At 36.2% G+C, this 16,170-nt stretch overlaps 1 protein-coding gene across 1 annotated transcript in view; it reads right to left on the reverse strand.

Moving 5' to 3' along the window:
- CAMKMT (calmodulin-lysine N-methyltransferase) overlaps window positions 1–16,170 on the reverse strand; it is a gene marked incomplete at its 5' end in the record, with an annotated part of 42,484 nt that overhangs the window by 5,500 nt on the left and 20,814 nt on the right. The window contains 3 exons of the mRNA XM_010019755.1: window positions 1,099–1,230; window positions 7,344–7,407; window positions 14,244–14,318. Coding sequence (XP_010018057.1) covers window positions 1,099–1,230; window positions 7,344–7,407; window positions 14,244–14,318 — 271 coding nt within the window. The remainder of the gene's footprint in view (window positions 1–1,098; window positions 1,231–7,343; window positions 7,408–14,243; window positions 14,319–16,170) is intronic.

Raw genomic sequence — 16,170 nt, forward strand, 5'->3', positions numbered from 1 at the left:
TATATGATTCAAAGTCAAGGTGGTAGATGAACAATGACGGAAATTTATTTGGTTTTAGTGTGACCAGATTCAGACCTACCTGACCAATGAAATTAAGTGATTTTATGTACGCATGTCTAGATAGCTTTAATGGAAGTCTTTATTGAATATAAAATTCCACAATGAAATATGAATTTGTTCCTTACAACATCACATGCCTATTTTTTTTTAGCATAATCTGATTTCTATCCCATGGTGGTGCTAAATGGGAAAAAAAAATGCATTTCACTTCAGTTCTGAACATGTCTCTATTTTCCAAGAGCAATTCTCAGAAAATAGCAAGAAGTTATATCTAAGGTCATATGGACCTACAACAGTGGATTTTGTTATGGTATGAAATAGAGATCTCAGAATTGCAAGTAATAAATACGATTTTGATAAGCACTTCTACACAGAAAAATAAGAAATTCCTAAAAACTTTTCTGTGAAGCACCTTCCTTGTCATGTCCTGTATTACTCTATACTTATAAATAATAAAAAAGGAGACTGATAACAGTAGCTTTATGTAAGCAAGCTTAGAAATCATGCTCAGATAAGTGCTTTTGACCTAAATCTTGTAGCGCCTCGATCTGACATATAACCCCACAACTGTGAAATTCTGTATGAGATTTAGCAGTTTGAAGCTGCCAACTGACCCAGCCATAAAGCAGCCAGAGATAAGGATTTAAGGTACGATATGATACAATTAGACACTCACATCCTATTTATTTCACTCCATTTCAGTATTTAACCTACTTAAAAGTTGCAAGCTTTTTATTAAAAATGCTAGTGTGACATATATTTATACTCAGCCAACAACAACAAGAGAAGACTCTCATAAATTAGATTTCCATGAATGAAAAGGGTAAACAGGAGATGCTCCTGCAAAACTCTTCTAGGAGTGCAGAGATAAAGGATGGTTCTACCACACAAAATAATCAGATACAAAAATAGCTGTTCAGAAACAGCACACCTAAGGAGTACTTTAATCAAACATTTAGGTTACCTGCCAAAAGGACCATGATCTCTTCAAAATGCAATGCGGATTAAAGTGTTATCTAACACAAGCAGAAAACTAACCTTGGAGTGGAAGTTCGAAATGTGTTCATCATAATTTTCATGTCTTTGGATAGAGAAACCAGCTTTTTCAGCTAGATTGCAAAACTGGTTTAAAGTATTCCCTCGGAGTGGAGCAAATACCATTGCTTTTCCCTGGAACATTAAAAAGAGAATTTATACATTTTTAAAACTGGAAGGGAACCAAATAAACATACACCTGACTAAGCTTTTAATATACCCATGCTGGAAAAGTCAATTGTTCTCCTGGTTAAACACTAAAATGGGGTAATACAAATAATTGTTCAAAATATGCAAGATTCTGTGATTAAACAAATGCAAAATAGAAAGTAATAAATAAATATTTTCTTTAGAAAACTGCCAACTGCCAGACATCTGCTCCTTTTCATACAATAATGATGGCTATGAATTACCAAAATAAAACACAGAAAAAGCATACAAAACATACACTCAATGCAAAATCTATTTGTTAGCTCATGACCACGCAACGACTGTAAATACTGATTTCTTTTTTCCACTCTCACACATAGAAGACTACCCCCCATTTGCTGTCAGTGGAATTACAACAGTGTAAAACAAGGCAAAATGGGAAGCAATTCAGACCTGATAATTGATTTTTTTAAAGTATTTTAAACTACCTGAGCAGCGTAACAAAATTTGACCTGAAACTGGTAAATTGCATTTAAAGTAGGACTTAATGCTCTCGCATAATAATTCTGGATCTTTCAAGACAATCAGGCCATTTATGATGCCCAGGCAATACGTCATGGTCCATTTGTTAATTTTTTGTTCATCCTTCTGTATTTAAGAAAACGAAAATGACTGTACCTTGAAATGACAGATTTTAGTCATTCTGTGCAAAGTACAAGCCCCAAACCTAACCTACTTGATATAGCATCTCTTGAAATCTTATGTGCAAAATTAATTCTAATTGGCTGAATACTGTGTTCTGTCACATGGAATGGAAATTGGTTGAAGAGCTGTAAACAAAGGTTAATATTAACCAACAGCATATCACACCAAGGGGAGCCACAAAATTTACTGTGAGTTCTTGTATTTAACTTCTACATTAATGAGAGCTAAGACTAATTTGTGAGGTGCTGTAATCAACCAAAGAGACAAAAAAAGGTATTTTCAGGGATCTGAAGGAGTTATAAAATGATCAGATGCTGTAGAAGAATATTTGGCTCGAGAAAATGCAATCTTGTATACCACAGGAAAATTTGATCAGAAGAGATAATTTCAATAGCAACTCTGGAAAGTTACACTGCTGCCACAGATACTTAGTGAGGAGGAGGAGAGGGAACAAATCTGTGTTACAGCTCACACACACATATGCTGAGACAATGTGCAGTGAGGCAGCAATAAAAACTCTACATTAGTATCTATGGTACTAATGTGTACTTAAAAGACTCCAATCATTAATACCACAGCACTGTATTTATTCTCACAGTGCCTCTGTGAGATAGGGAACTACTGTTATCCCTCTCATGGGGAATTTAAGCACAAAGGAGACACAGGGCAATATCCAAAGCAACTTGCTTCTGTTGATTTGTGTAGCTGTAACTTTAATTCAGTGGCTAAATCTGAGGTGCAAAGGGGTGTAACTCCCACCCAAGGCACTGGAATTGCTTATGTAAATGTTAGGTCTGAATATAGGCTCAGCTCAGGATGAAAAACATTAAACACAGGAAATTCACAATCAGTTCCCTCACATCCTTGGCATGCTTTAATGTCATCAGAAAGTAGTGGGCAGCAAAGGAAGCCTTCGACTGAGGATCCTCCTCCTCCTGCTGCCACCTCATGCTCCCCAGAATGTTGTTCTGCAGAGACCATTCCTGGCATGAGACTCCTCCAGAGTCCCTCATCTTCATGGGCAGCTTCACAGAGAGATGACTGTAACAGGAAATGTGTTCCCCACCCAGGTCTTGCTGACCACATGATTCCCACAGGGGCTTCAATGGCTATATCTTGTGAACAGAGGCTGCTGGAGGCTGCATGCCCTACGTTGGCCACTGATCAACAGCTTCAGTGAGGAAGCAATGTTCATACAACAGCACCCCCTTACAGATTTCCATTTGGAGTCAACAGACCATGTGGACATTCCTTCTCGTAATCTCTGTAGACTACTTCAGACTTAATTTGAAAGATTAATACAGTAAAATAGAATGTAACATGGTACATTTAAACCAGGCTGAAAATCTTGAAATAACTTCAAAAAAAGGGAATGGCCTTTTATGGAAAACATTGCGCAGTTACTTTTGGCCAGCTCCGCAGTTGGTGTAAAAACCCATTCACCTATTTAATCTAGTATACATCTAAAACACTTGAGGATCTTGCCTTCACTCATAAAAAACAAGAAATCATGATTAAGTTTCATACTACAATAATCTCATCGAAACTGGCAGGCACTGTGGAGGTACTGTTGTCAGTTCTGGTCTATCATAATCTGGGTTTAAAGCACTTTCTTGTCAACTGCCTGATCTCGGTGATCCTGATACTTGTTCTGGGACTGCATTCACATTTCTGTTTTTAAAATGTTTTTCATTTCTTGGTTGCTGTACAATAAAAACAATTAGACCAGTGGCCTGGACCTACACTTGATGGTTTATCCCAAGTTCATTTGATTCGAATGCAAAAATGACTCCCAGATTAGGATGATGTTTAAAGTTCAAAATGGCCTTTTCTCAGCCAGGAAAATACTTGTGAACAAAACACACAAGAAAATGTCAGCTGTGATAGTTTGAAGTGTCACTAAAATGCTGTAGCAAGATAATGTGATACTTTGGGCATGACTATGACTAAGTTTACTCATGAATCATTATTAAATGCCGTCTTATTTGCTGGTACTGATCATGGCTCAACAGCATGGCATTGACCTCACTGGGATAGACCACAGAAGAATCAAAGCCTTCATTAAAAATCAAGGAAAATACACAAACAAGCAACTGCTTATTCTGAGATTGAAATTGCAAGTATGTTTTAACTATAGGAAAAAAAAAACCCCTAAATGTTGGCACATCAAGTAGATGCTTATAAGAGGAATAAAATACATATATTGAAGATAAGTTTATTTGGTGTATGATACCAGTGCCTAATTCTTGGAATCGTTTTACAGGTAACATCTTCATTTACAACAAATTCAGACAGAAATTTCAGCCCCCAATAATTCTGCGAGCTGCTTATTTCTGCTTGTGGGAATTTCTGTCCCTCTCTTTCTGTGCCAATACAACTGTCTATGGGGCCATACTATGAATCAGATGACTGAAATGACCAGAGTTCTGTTTCCAGGAAAAGAAAAAGTTATCTGAAACACATCACTCTGTGCCACAATGATTCTAATAGCAACAGGTAGTATCCTTAATGAAAAAGGAAATACTGCAGATAAATTGATCTCTTTTTAAATTAACAGTAAGAATAGATGACCTGTTCTGGATTTGTCCTTCAAGACAGTTTTGTAAAGATATGCATTATTTTCTGTTTACTCTACTTTTCCTTTCAATTTTGCTGGTTATTATTTTCCCTGAACTCTTCTATTCTAGTTACACTTGAAAGATGTCTCAATCTAGATGTGTCCTCAATCTGATACTGTTCCTCTATCAATTTGGCAAAATATTACCAATAAGGAAATGTAACTCCTAAATTGGAGACAAAATAATCCATGTAGAAGAGTGAACTTAATCAAAGTAGTTTATGCTTTAGCTTGGACATAAACTAATGCTGGCAATGAGTTCACTATTAATTAATTTTTCCCTTGAAGGCCAAAGTATACGGCCATTTAGTAAAGTTTCCTCTGATGTTAACCTGAGATTTATACAGATTAACTAGAATAGTAAAAATAATAACTATTTTGTACTTGTGATTGCTTCTTCTCTTGGGATCTCAGATATATATTTGGGTCTTTCAAACCACGAAAGCATATGCTTGAAGGCCTCTCTGTTCAACATGTCCTTTCTGGACAAGAGAGTTCCTTTAAATCCGGGTCCATATTCCCAGCTTCCACGTCAAATAATAGTTTGCTGTCCTCTAAGTTACGCATTACAGTAATTTGAAAGACCATGACAAGTCTGGATATCCATCCATATAACCATCCATAAAGCGGATTAGGCAAATGACGTTAGTTAAAAAATACAGTTTGGATAGTGGTCCAAAACTCTGCAACAGAAATTCCTGCAAGGAGCAAGAATTTCTTAAGCTAGAACTGCTGATAAGAAATAGGAACCATAGCCTAAAATGCCTACCAAATAAGTACAGGCTAAGCTATTAATCACAATAATCAGAAGCAAGACACAGTAGGAAGACAGGCAATAAAAAAGCCATCTCCCTCTATTCCATCTACATTCAGAAAGGACTGTAGTTCATCTGCTCTGAAAAACAAAGGCTGGTTCTGAATCTGAGTTAGCTGACTGAAATTAAAAAACACAAAGTCAGGCCAATTTTGGTTTAAAGTCAGGTTAGCAATTCTTAAATTGTCTATAGATGGGAACTTGAGCTATGAACACTACTTAAGATTTGGGCTGCCTTACTGTCGTTTTTTAAATCAAATTCTCCTGTTGGGCTAATCAGCCCAGGTAAAGAATGCATGTCTGTGTGCATAAACAAATGTATGTGCGTACTCATGGTTTTGTCAATACAGACCACCAGACCATGATTACGTATAAGCAGGAGACAAAGCAACCAACAGGTATTCTTCCACTCTAGAGGCTCTAGCCAGGTCAGTTACCAGGGCACCTCCTGTACACTTCCTGACACTCCTACTCTTCTCTGTCAGTGTCCTTTCACAGAATCCTAGCACCACCTAGGTTGGAAAAGACCTTTAAGATCAAGTCCAACTGTCACCCCAGGACTGCCAAGTGGAGCCAGTACAGTGGCCTATGGGGCTACCTGAAGAACCAGGTTTGGATGCTGATCTGGGCTGAAAAAAAAAGTACTTTTTGCATTTTTTTTTGTTTTTAAACTGGAATCAGCTTTGATTATCTTTCATCCCCAAAATTATTGCACCCTGATAACTGATGATACATTATGAAAGTCAGAATGTATCACGCTGGTTAGGAGCTGCTTAACTTCCCCTTGCTGCTACTGAAATAAATATCTGGGTAACCTTTTCCTCAGGGTGGCTACATTTCTCCTGTCTTCCTGGCAGCCTTGCCCCACTGCTCATTAAAATAATTCAGTCTTAAGTAACTTGCCTTAGGTCACTCAGGAAAGTCTGTGATGGAACCAAGAATAGAAACCTGATCACTCTTAGGAAAGAATGGGATTACTTACATGGCTAAAATGACTCGGTTTCTTAAGCCTTTGCACGTTTGGATCTTCTGTTCCTTTTACAGAGAAAATCTCTTGTACAGAATTACAATACAATTTTAAAATAAAGTTTGGAGAATGCGTTGTTAACATGAAATAATTTTGTTTTGGAATGGAAAGTTTACCTTAATGGAAGATTTCTGTGTTAAGCATAAAAGGTAACATTCCTGTTTCAAATTCCTACCTATAGCAATCACTTCACATGTTTTCTCCTATTTTAATTTTGATATCTTCTTTTAATTTTTTTTTCCAGATTCAACATTATTTGTTGGGTATAAGCATATGCATATGACAGCATTTTTTTTTTCCCTGTAGGTCTCAATTTAACAGCTTAATAGATTGAAATCAGTAAAATATTTCTTTAATGACATTCTTGTAGAACATGTAAGCATTTTATGAAAAGCTTAATTTTATTATATTCTAAGGTATAAAAAATTAACACAGGACTTTATGGAAAAAAATTTTAGCCTACAATCTATGCATAAGGGTTTTGCTCATTTTATATAAACAGAAATGAAAAGAAAAAATAGTCTTTCATAATAAATAAATACACAATGACAAAGGTTACAATTGAAGGGATTACAAATGACAGAAGCCAACATAAAAACTTTCAATATCGTACTTTTACTTTAATATGAAGACATTATTATCAAAGGAAAATACTTGAGAAACGCTTTGATAAAAATAATCTGACGCTATCTTTGAAGCGGTTTCATTTATTTTACTACCCACTGTGTTCCTTATCAGAAGGCCAAGTATAAGAAGTTTTCTAGTTTATGATTAGGAAAGAATCTGATAGATTAGAAGACTCAATTGAAGTTGGACATAATAAGTATTAAAGTATTACATGACATTAATCCTGCCATTCCATTACTCTCTCAATCATTGTGCACAGACTAATTATTCTGAAGCCAGTGTTCAGGAGAAAATAGAAACATACTTACACTGGGCTGGAGTAATCTCTTTATTGCATCAACAAGGCTAGCTCTGTACCGGTCCAGAAACAGGCTGACATTGAGAAGAGAAGAGAATCCAGATTAAAATGGGTTTTCAATACTAATGATACTAATGCAGATAAGTACAAGGCTAATTACATATGTTTACACAATGCTGTAAAAGAGAAACTGTGATCTACATTTCTGCCCAGTTCAGGTACTTCTAAATATTATGAAACACATGAAACCAAATATAATCCAAACCAAAGCTAAAATATCATCATGAGCAGATATTTATAGCTGAAATTCTCAGATCACATATGCTAGCTACGAAAAATACTACCATAGCAGAAATCAGGATCAATAGACAATTAACATTTTACATGTTGGGTTTTTTTATACAAGGTGGGTGTGTGGAGGTTTTTTTTAGTATTTTCTATTGTATTTCAGGTGTTACTATTAAGGGTATTGTTTTCCTTTTAACTTCACAGTTGTGGCATTAATGGTTAACTATTATGCATATTTGTTCTATTTATAGGTCTATCTCTATCACTAAAGATTTACAAGGCCCTGCCTCCTCTCTCCCTCAAACACTGTTGTCCTCTCTCAAGAGGGAAATCCTTCATCTCCAGCATGGGTCTCACAAGGATAGCAGCAGAGTCAATTTTCCTATGTGATGTTGCCAACATGCTCAGCCCTATTTTGGTGTGATTACCTCATGATTTGAGGGGATAATTCATTCTTCATGCCCCTCAGTACCTTAATGTATATACTAATAGTGGCAGCCAGGGTGCCAATCACTCTTGACTAGATATTTGCGGACATGCAGTTACTGTGGGTGAGAGTGCATTTACAATGGTTAGTAAACAACCATCGGATAGCAACTGATGCCTTTCAGTCCTTCCTACCATGAGCTGTATTTATATTGGCAATTCAGATGAGAAACTCTGGCAAGCAGGCCACAAATAATGTGATTTTTTTTCTTCATTATTTTTCATGCTTTCTCTGCAATAAAACAGCTTCCCAGCCTGTGTCAAGCTTGAGTTCCACACTACATGGCATTTTGTCCATTCTTCATGATACTTCCCTTTCCTTTATTCTTAAACATCTCTTTCTGAAGAGATGTGGGCAATTTTTTTCCCCAGGTTTGAAATTTCTAAAAGAACATAAAGAATATATGAAAACAGCAAAGAGAAAAAAGTGGTCTGCCAATCACATGCCAGTCATAGAGAACAGAATATGTGGGGATATTTAGGAAGGGACACTACAAAGCTACCAAGGAGAATACAATATTACATATAATAGGGTCAAGCAGATATTTAAAAGCCTATCAGAAAACTTGGTAGTGACCAAATTTCATCAGGAAAATCTGGCAGAACTTCATATTGTTGAGAAAATGCGGCAGACTGGGTAGCTATACTTTTCTTAAAGAACATTTCAATTTCTCTGATAGCCTGCCCACAGGAAAACGTAAACTTTAGCAATTGGCATGAGGGCTGCCCCTCAGCCTTGATTAATCTTACTGGAAGAACCTTACTGAAAAAATGCTTGTTTGAATTTCATTCATTTAAACAGCAACTGATAGCTCTAATATCCCCTGGGAGTTTTAATGACATTTACCTCAGGTAGATGCCTATTCAGATAGGAACCATAAGACACTACTTCTCCATGACCTTAGCCACCTGCAGAAGAGGTGGAATACAGTGCATGAGTTGTCTCCCAAAAGAATCACTAGAAATAATTAGAAATAATTAATTTTCTTCAACATAAAACATCACAAGCTTGCACATGTTTAAGGCTGGCTGAGATCCTGTGTAGACAGAATTACACTGAAAATGAAAAATGCATCTATGATGTTTTTTATTTTTGAAAGCAGTGTAGTGGAAACATGATTTTGGGGCAGCTTACCAGAGCTAAATTCCTTTTTAACGGAGCTGCATACCATTCTCTCTTTTTACAATGAGATAGGAGCACAACTGCTGCCACCAATCTTGTTCTTTTACAATGAGGGAACTACAGGCCTTTGTTCAGCAGAAACTGAATGTCTGAGAAGTTAAAATGGTTACATGACCTGCTACATTAGACAACTTCAGTAATACCTTTTCTGTCCAACCCCAATTGAAATTTTAGTGGTAGGGGGGGTCAACTCTTAGCCCTCTTAGGTTAGGAAATCCAGATAACCTGGGACAGTTGCTCTGGCTCTGCTTCCAAATTGTCCCTGCCCTCCAAAAGGCCTGTCCCTGGGAACAGAACCTACTTCAATTAAAATAGTCTCCAATATTGTGATTTTCAGTCTGTTGGTCTGCGAGCCACATACTCTGACCAGAGGGAGCAGAGAATGCTGGAAGCAAGGTTAATGCAATGCAGCTGCATCCATCCTCCCTCTGAGTCAAAGGATGCCTTGGATGAGGAAAATCTTGAAGAAGTTGTTAGATAATCTGTGCTACAGACAGGACCAGCACAGGATTTGGACCATGCATGGAGATTTAGTCACACAATTTCTTTAAGCAATAGATTTTGTATGACTAAATACTACCAGAGCATACTGAAAATGTACCCGAGAGAACCCTTTAAAGCTCACACCAGCTCAGCGAAACTAAATAATGTAGTGTTCTAAATCATTTGCACTCAGTTCTTGCACCTCAGTTCAAATTTGGCTTAGCTCGCCATTACTTTAGTGGTAATGTCTCATGTTTATGTAGTAAGAACACTGTGAAAGCAGTAGCTCAGGAGAGGATTAGCAAGGTTTTCTTGGGTCGGAAGGAAATTTGGATCACAGCAGTAGAGGCAAGAACACAGTTGAGGATTCAGACTTTGTTTAGGCAGTGCTCTTAACCTGCAAAATAGGAATGAACAGGCAGGCAGTAATTTTTAATTATGATTAAAACCAAAATGAAAGTTTATATCAAAACTGTACAGAAGGAGGAGTAAGCCACAAGGAATCAAATTAAAAAAAACAAGTAGATTCTGGGTTTGCTTCATGCTGATACCCCTTTATCTTGTCCCTCACAGTAAGGGGCATATATTTCATAGGCTATAATGTGAACTTATTTTTCTTTTTGCATATTTTGCAACTCGTAAAAGAGCTTAGTTTACACGTGTACTTCAGACATGATAACATTTATGTATAGTGCCTAGCGTATAAAGCCATTTATCTGTTTGTTCATTTTCAGCTACACGGCTGACATAAATTGTCCATGTGGACAGATTCCAATGCACGTGAAAGTGTGTGCAAGAAATCAGACTTAACATGACTAATAAATTTAAACTGAAGATGGACAGAGATCTGACTGCATTCCTAATATTAAAAGAAATACACTGACCTAGACAAAATTGACATATTTTAAGCTCTTTAAAGAATACTTTCAGTTCAGTTCTACATTCCTGGTGAATCCACAATTCCCCATGACTTCAGCAAAAATCTTAGCAGGCAAAGTAATGTGGAATAGTCCCCCCTGCTCTCTGTTGTGCTAATACTTACGCGTGTGCCAAACTTTAAGAATACAGTCAGGCTAAGTAAAACCGGCTATTATGCATTTCCAAAATGATGTGGGGATCTAGACCTTATACTGTCTCTACATTACAATTATTTGTGAAAAGGTTTTTCACAAGAATGTGAAAGACAAAGGTTTTTCTATTGGCTCAGTCCTACTGGCCTTCATGCTCCTTGGATTAAAAATTTCAGCAACATTTTTTGTAATAAAAAAAAGGATATATGCATCCTTTCGAATAATTAGAAATCTGAGGCTCTTGAAGAGCTGTGGAAGAGTCTTGTTTGTGGCCAGTCCATAACAGGCACATGTTATTTCTCCTCCTCTATTCATACTCACAATTCCAGCACCTGCATGACTATATCCACAAGTGTAGGTCAAATGAAACTCTAAAATCCTAGCAACCTTCACCTGGCCTTAAAATTGCCTCTCAAAAATATGAGGTTGGTGGATATGCTTTAAAGTTCCACTATTTCAGTGGGGTTTTTTTCAGTGTATCCTTCTTCCAGGTGTAGCCTCACCAAGATTTTATTTTTTTCCTTATTTTTATCTCATAGTTGACATTTTACAAGTTATTTCGGAACTGCTGAACAAAAAAAAACATGAAACTATTTTTATTGTCAAAATCCTGAATGGTTAAATAATGACTAGCTTTCACAGTTTGCCTCTTATTTATTTTATAATCTAGTTGAGCTACTAAATTTAGCTGTTAACTAATAGACTGTCTGTTCTGGGAAATAACTTATTTTCCACTCCTGCACACAAGGTTTATGAAAGTCTGACTGTAAATATATGAATATAAACATATCGCTGCTTGTTGTAATCATGTACATTTTTGCTTGAACCTCCATGTGGATTTGGAATATGTGTATGAATAGAGCTTGTTTTCATGTAAATGGGATCAAGCAGTACCACTGGTTAGCTATTCAGAGAATCAGATTATACCACCCTTGCTGGAAATACTTCAATAAAAATTTATCCATGTACCTAATATTTGAACTCAGATTTTTCTGCTTTCTAGTGCTCTCTTCTAATCTCAGATTTTATTGACTGACAATGAGCTATATGATGGTGTTAAACTAAATGCAATCTATTCTATCTGTTTTTATCACTGCATACCTCAGGTTTCAGCCGAGGAGCTATAAGAAAAGAGATTTTTTTTTTTTCCTTTTCAATGGCAGCCCAAAAATTTCAGAGAGAAAAAATCCTGCCAACAGTTCTAAACCAATTCAGTATCTCAGAAGAGAAATACATGAAAATGAAAAGAAGATTCAAGTTTGATAAAGCATGGAACATTTTTTCCCCGTTCTTTTCATGTACCAGAAACCCCAGTGTCCATAATTAAAAGAATGATTTCTAAAAGAAACTAACAATAAAGGCATCTTCATGCTTATTAAACCATATATATGGGCACTTGCCATAAGAAAATAGTGACAATTTGTGACATAATTTAAACTAACCTGCACATTTCTATTTATTTTTTAGAAATCTATAAATATTTATACACTTACCTGCATCTTAAGTGCTTCAAAATAAATGTACAAAATACAGGGATTGAAAATGCATTATGTATTTTACCTGTCATGTTTGATTCTTTGTTTCCCAAAGAAACTACACTATTTCCAAACAGACTGAGAGGAGTATTAGGCAGGAATATTATTGAAAAAAACCCCAACTTAAGTCTTGCTCCATGCTGCTGTACTCCCAGCACAAATAGGATGACATGGTGTGAGTATCAAGAATACAAGAGATGGCACAGCCAGGTTGTTTTGATATTTGTGTGAAGAACAAATTTAACTCTAAATCTCTTGGCAAGACCTTGCTTCACCCACATAATCTGGAGAACATCCATATGTGAGCCTTGTCTAAGCCTCCGAGAAGACTGATGCCCTCCTGCTCATGTCCGCCAGCACTCTGATCTGACTTTCATACTTAATCTGATCTAATCCTGTCCAGCATTAACTTCATCTGTGCAATGAAACCTGGAGTATCCATTCTAATATTTGGTGAGGAAGGCATTTACTAAATTACTTGCTGAAATCATATGGTGTTGTTTAGCTCCTTATTTTAATCAGATGATGCATCTCTGAGGCACATTATCAGCGATTAGTTAGAAACCCTTCTCTGCCCTTTTTGGAAACAAAGAACTTTTCTGAAATTAAATGCTAAGAGAAATGAAGCACTGTTGCACTCTATCAACAAACAGGTATTAGTAAAATTAAAAAAAAGATGACTAAACACACCTTCTTCAGTGCTATACAAAATCGGTAACTCTTCAGAAATTCGAAGTGTTTGCTTAAATAGCAAAATATCAAAGGAAAAAAAAGCTTTAGAGGAGTATTTTATCAGAAGCCACTTAAAAAGCACATTGTTTAAAAAGACAATATGCTGTTTCGTATTTCCTTTGCCTTTTTCCTTTAACTATTTCTTAGTAAGGTACAGAAATCTGCTGAACTGAGCTGTCCTAGGAAGTCTCTTTTTTTCAGAATTTGGTTTCTCAAAACAGTTATGTGCAACAGAATATAAACAGCTTTTACTGGTTTGGACATTTAAAGGGTTAGGAGCAAATGTCCACAAAGGAGAGACAGATTCATTTAAAAATATCAACTCTTTTAAATAAAATTTGCACATCTCTTTTTACACTGTCTCCATTTATATAACACAAATAATTAATAGTGTACCATTTTTAAAGTTAGCATACAGCAAATACAGCACAATTCTGCAAATCCAGTATCAGAGAAGGGTTGTGTCAATAATCAAATCCATGTGCATACATTATTAAACAATATAGCACATTGTAACATGTATCTATCTACCTTTTCATAAATTAAGTGCTGTATTCTTTTTTTACTAAGAATTCTCTTACAATTAATATGTGCCTGTGCAAATAATATAAAGCCTATGTCTACAAATATTGCTGTCAAATTTATTTAAGAAATAGAATATGATAGGGAAAAAAAGGGTTATGAAAATCTTTTTTTTCCCTTGGAAAGATTTTCCAGGGAGCAAAAAACATATCCCCTTATATCAATAGTCAGATCTTTCCTAAGAAGTAAGCTAATTGAGCTGTTTGTGTTGATAAACTCCCTTTTCTCCAGACTGTTCCTCACTGAGCCATAATTATTTGCAATTTGCCTAAGTCGTCCATTTACTGATACGTCAAGCATGAAACAGAGGCAATTCCAGAAAATGGAAATGCTTCTCAAAATCAATCTTTGGGAAATAATGTGGTAGAAGTTACTGTGTGATAGAAGACTACCTCATAACTGTCACATGGAGATGAATATTAATTTGTTGAGGTTAAGGTGGCTTTGTGCTTCATTTGTTGACTTTGCTTAGCCATCAGCAAGCAGCACAGTACAATTACTCCAGCAAAGCTATTTTTCTAACATGAGTTTTATGATTTTTATGTACTTACCAGTCAGCACACATAACAATGTCAAAATGTCCTTCCAGTTGAGAGACATCTGTCTCATTATCCCATCGTAAAATGCTAGAGGAAAAAAAAGATAAAAAAAAAAAGGAAAAGAAAAAAGGACTTACATTTTTCATCTTGAGATTTTTAAAGTATTAATATTATTCTTATGTGACACAGAAGTGTTTTAAAAAGCACATGCTCGTTACTTTCAGAGATGAATGTAAAAATATTATTCTGTACATTTTTAAGGTTTTAAATTTTAAAGCTAAAGAGCTATTTTTTATTACAACAGAAGGGCAATCCACAGCGTCTGATGAGTGGATCACCAACATACAGTTCTGCATTAGTGACACGTGCATGGCTTCAGATTTTTGCCCCTTAAGAACCACTGCACAAGGAAGTGAAGTCAAAGTCTCAACAATCTGAATGAAACACAAATTTATAGAATAGATGTGAATTCATGGATCTCTGTTACATCTGGCAGGCAAGTCAGTTGTGTTTCTCATTGATGAAGTGAGCATTCACTTGGGCTGGAGGGAGGGGGAGAGGGTGAAAAAATGCCATGCTTAACTTTAATGCCAGCTATGTTGCCTCAAGCAAGCTTAAAAATGCAGCAGTGCTGACTCTGTCAACACCTATTCTCTCATAGGTGGTAAGTTATTTAATTCTTAGGTACCCAATAGTAAGCAAAAATGCACATATGTACAAAGTTCTTTGTTTCTAAATGCTGCTGATTTACATAGCTGCCATGAAGAATTTCAGTACTTTGCTACCATTTAAAAAACAGCAACCAGTACTGGAATTCATTTCATACTTAAAATATCAATACTCTGAAGATTTGAAGCTGCATTTCTATTTCTAATCTATTAAAAAAAATAAAAATAAATCTATCCTTCTTTTTCATTTCCTGGTTATTTGTAATAGAAAGTAGATAAATATTTATGGGAGAAGTACTTGTGGGGGAAGGGTCTAATCTGATCTTGTCAGGTTGTGCATGCTTATCTCAGTTTTGTATGAGTCTTGACCAAATAGACCCTATAGTCTTCCTGCAGCTATAATCTACTTCTGGTTAAAAGCCATCTCCATTCACATCCTACTCCTAATATTTAACTGAGGATCAGTTATAATGTGTTCATTCAGAAATGTTCCCTAAGTATACATGAAAACAAAATTTTTTACACAGGCTATACGATATGCAAAAAAGGCTTGTAAATATGTAGATAGAAAGATATAGTTACGGTATCACAATATGTGTTTACATGTGCACAGACATGAAATTCGAGAGAAAATACTCTTAAAACATGGAAAGTATGAAAGGAGAGGCCCAGTTAGTTGGGAAAGCTTTGATTATGTGGGGCTCAGTGTTACTGAACAGATCAGGACTCATTAGCCCATTTGCCCTCCTGGAATTTACTGACACAATCTAAAGAGAGAAAAGAGTAGATTAATTTAATTTTTCCCCCTCAAATTGAAAGTAATCCAGATTTTAGAAGCCTAGGTAGCTTTGCATACTGGCACACAGCAGGCATCCAGTAGTGGAAAGTGACAAAGGAGAGTTCTCACTCTCGGTTGCTGACTGCCTGCTGGCTACCAGCAGCTTTTTCAACCCTGTTTCCGTGGAAACTTAGGTTAGAATGGTGAAAATTAGGTAAAGGTAAGTTTTGTGGGTTTAAAGCACGCACTCTAATACTTTAAGAATCCTGAAGCAGAACTGGAAATTGGTAGATGAACTGTGAGCCTTAAAAGGCCACCTTTGGTTCTCATTGCTACAGAAACAGAGATCTGATCAGTACCACTATAGGGATTTGAATTATGACTTTTTTAACCCATATATTTACTATACTTCACATACACAGTTCAGAAGGCAGCACAGGTGCCTCCTCATGGAGAAAAACCCCACCTCTCTCATGTTACTGTCAGATTCCTG

This window comes from Nestor notabilis, unplaced genomic scaffold, assembly GCF_000696875.1.
Source record: "Nestor notabilis isolate BGI_N333 unplaced genomic scaffold, ASM69687v1 scaffold31218, whole genome shotgun sequence".
NCBI classification, from domain to species: Eukaryota; Metazoa; Chordata; class Aves; order Psittaciformes; family Psittacidae; genus Nestor; species Nestor notabilis.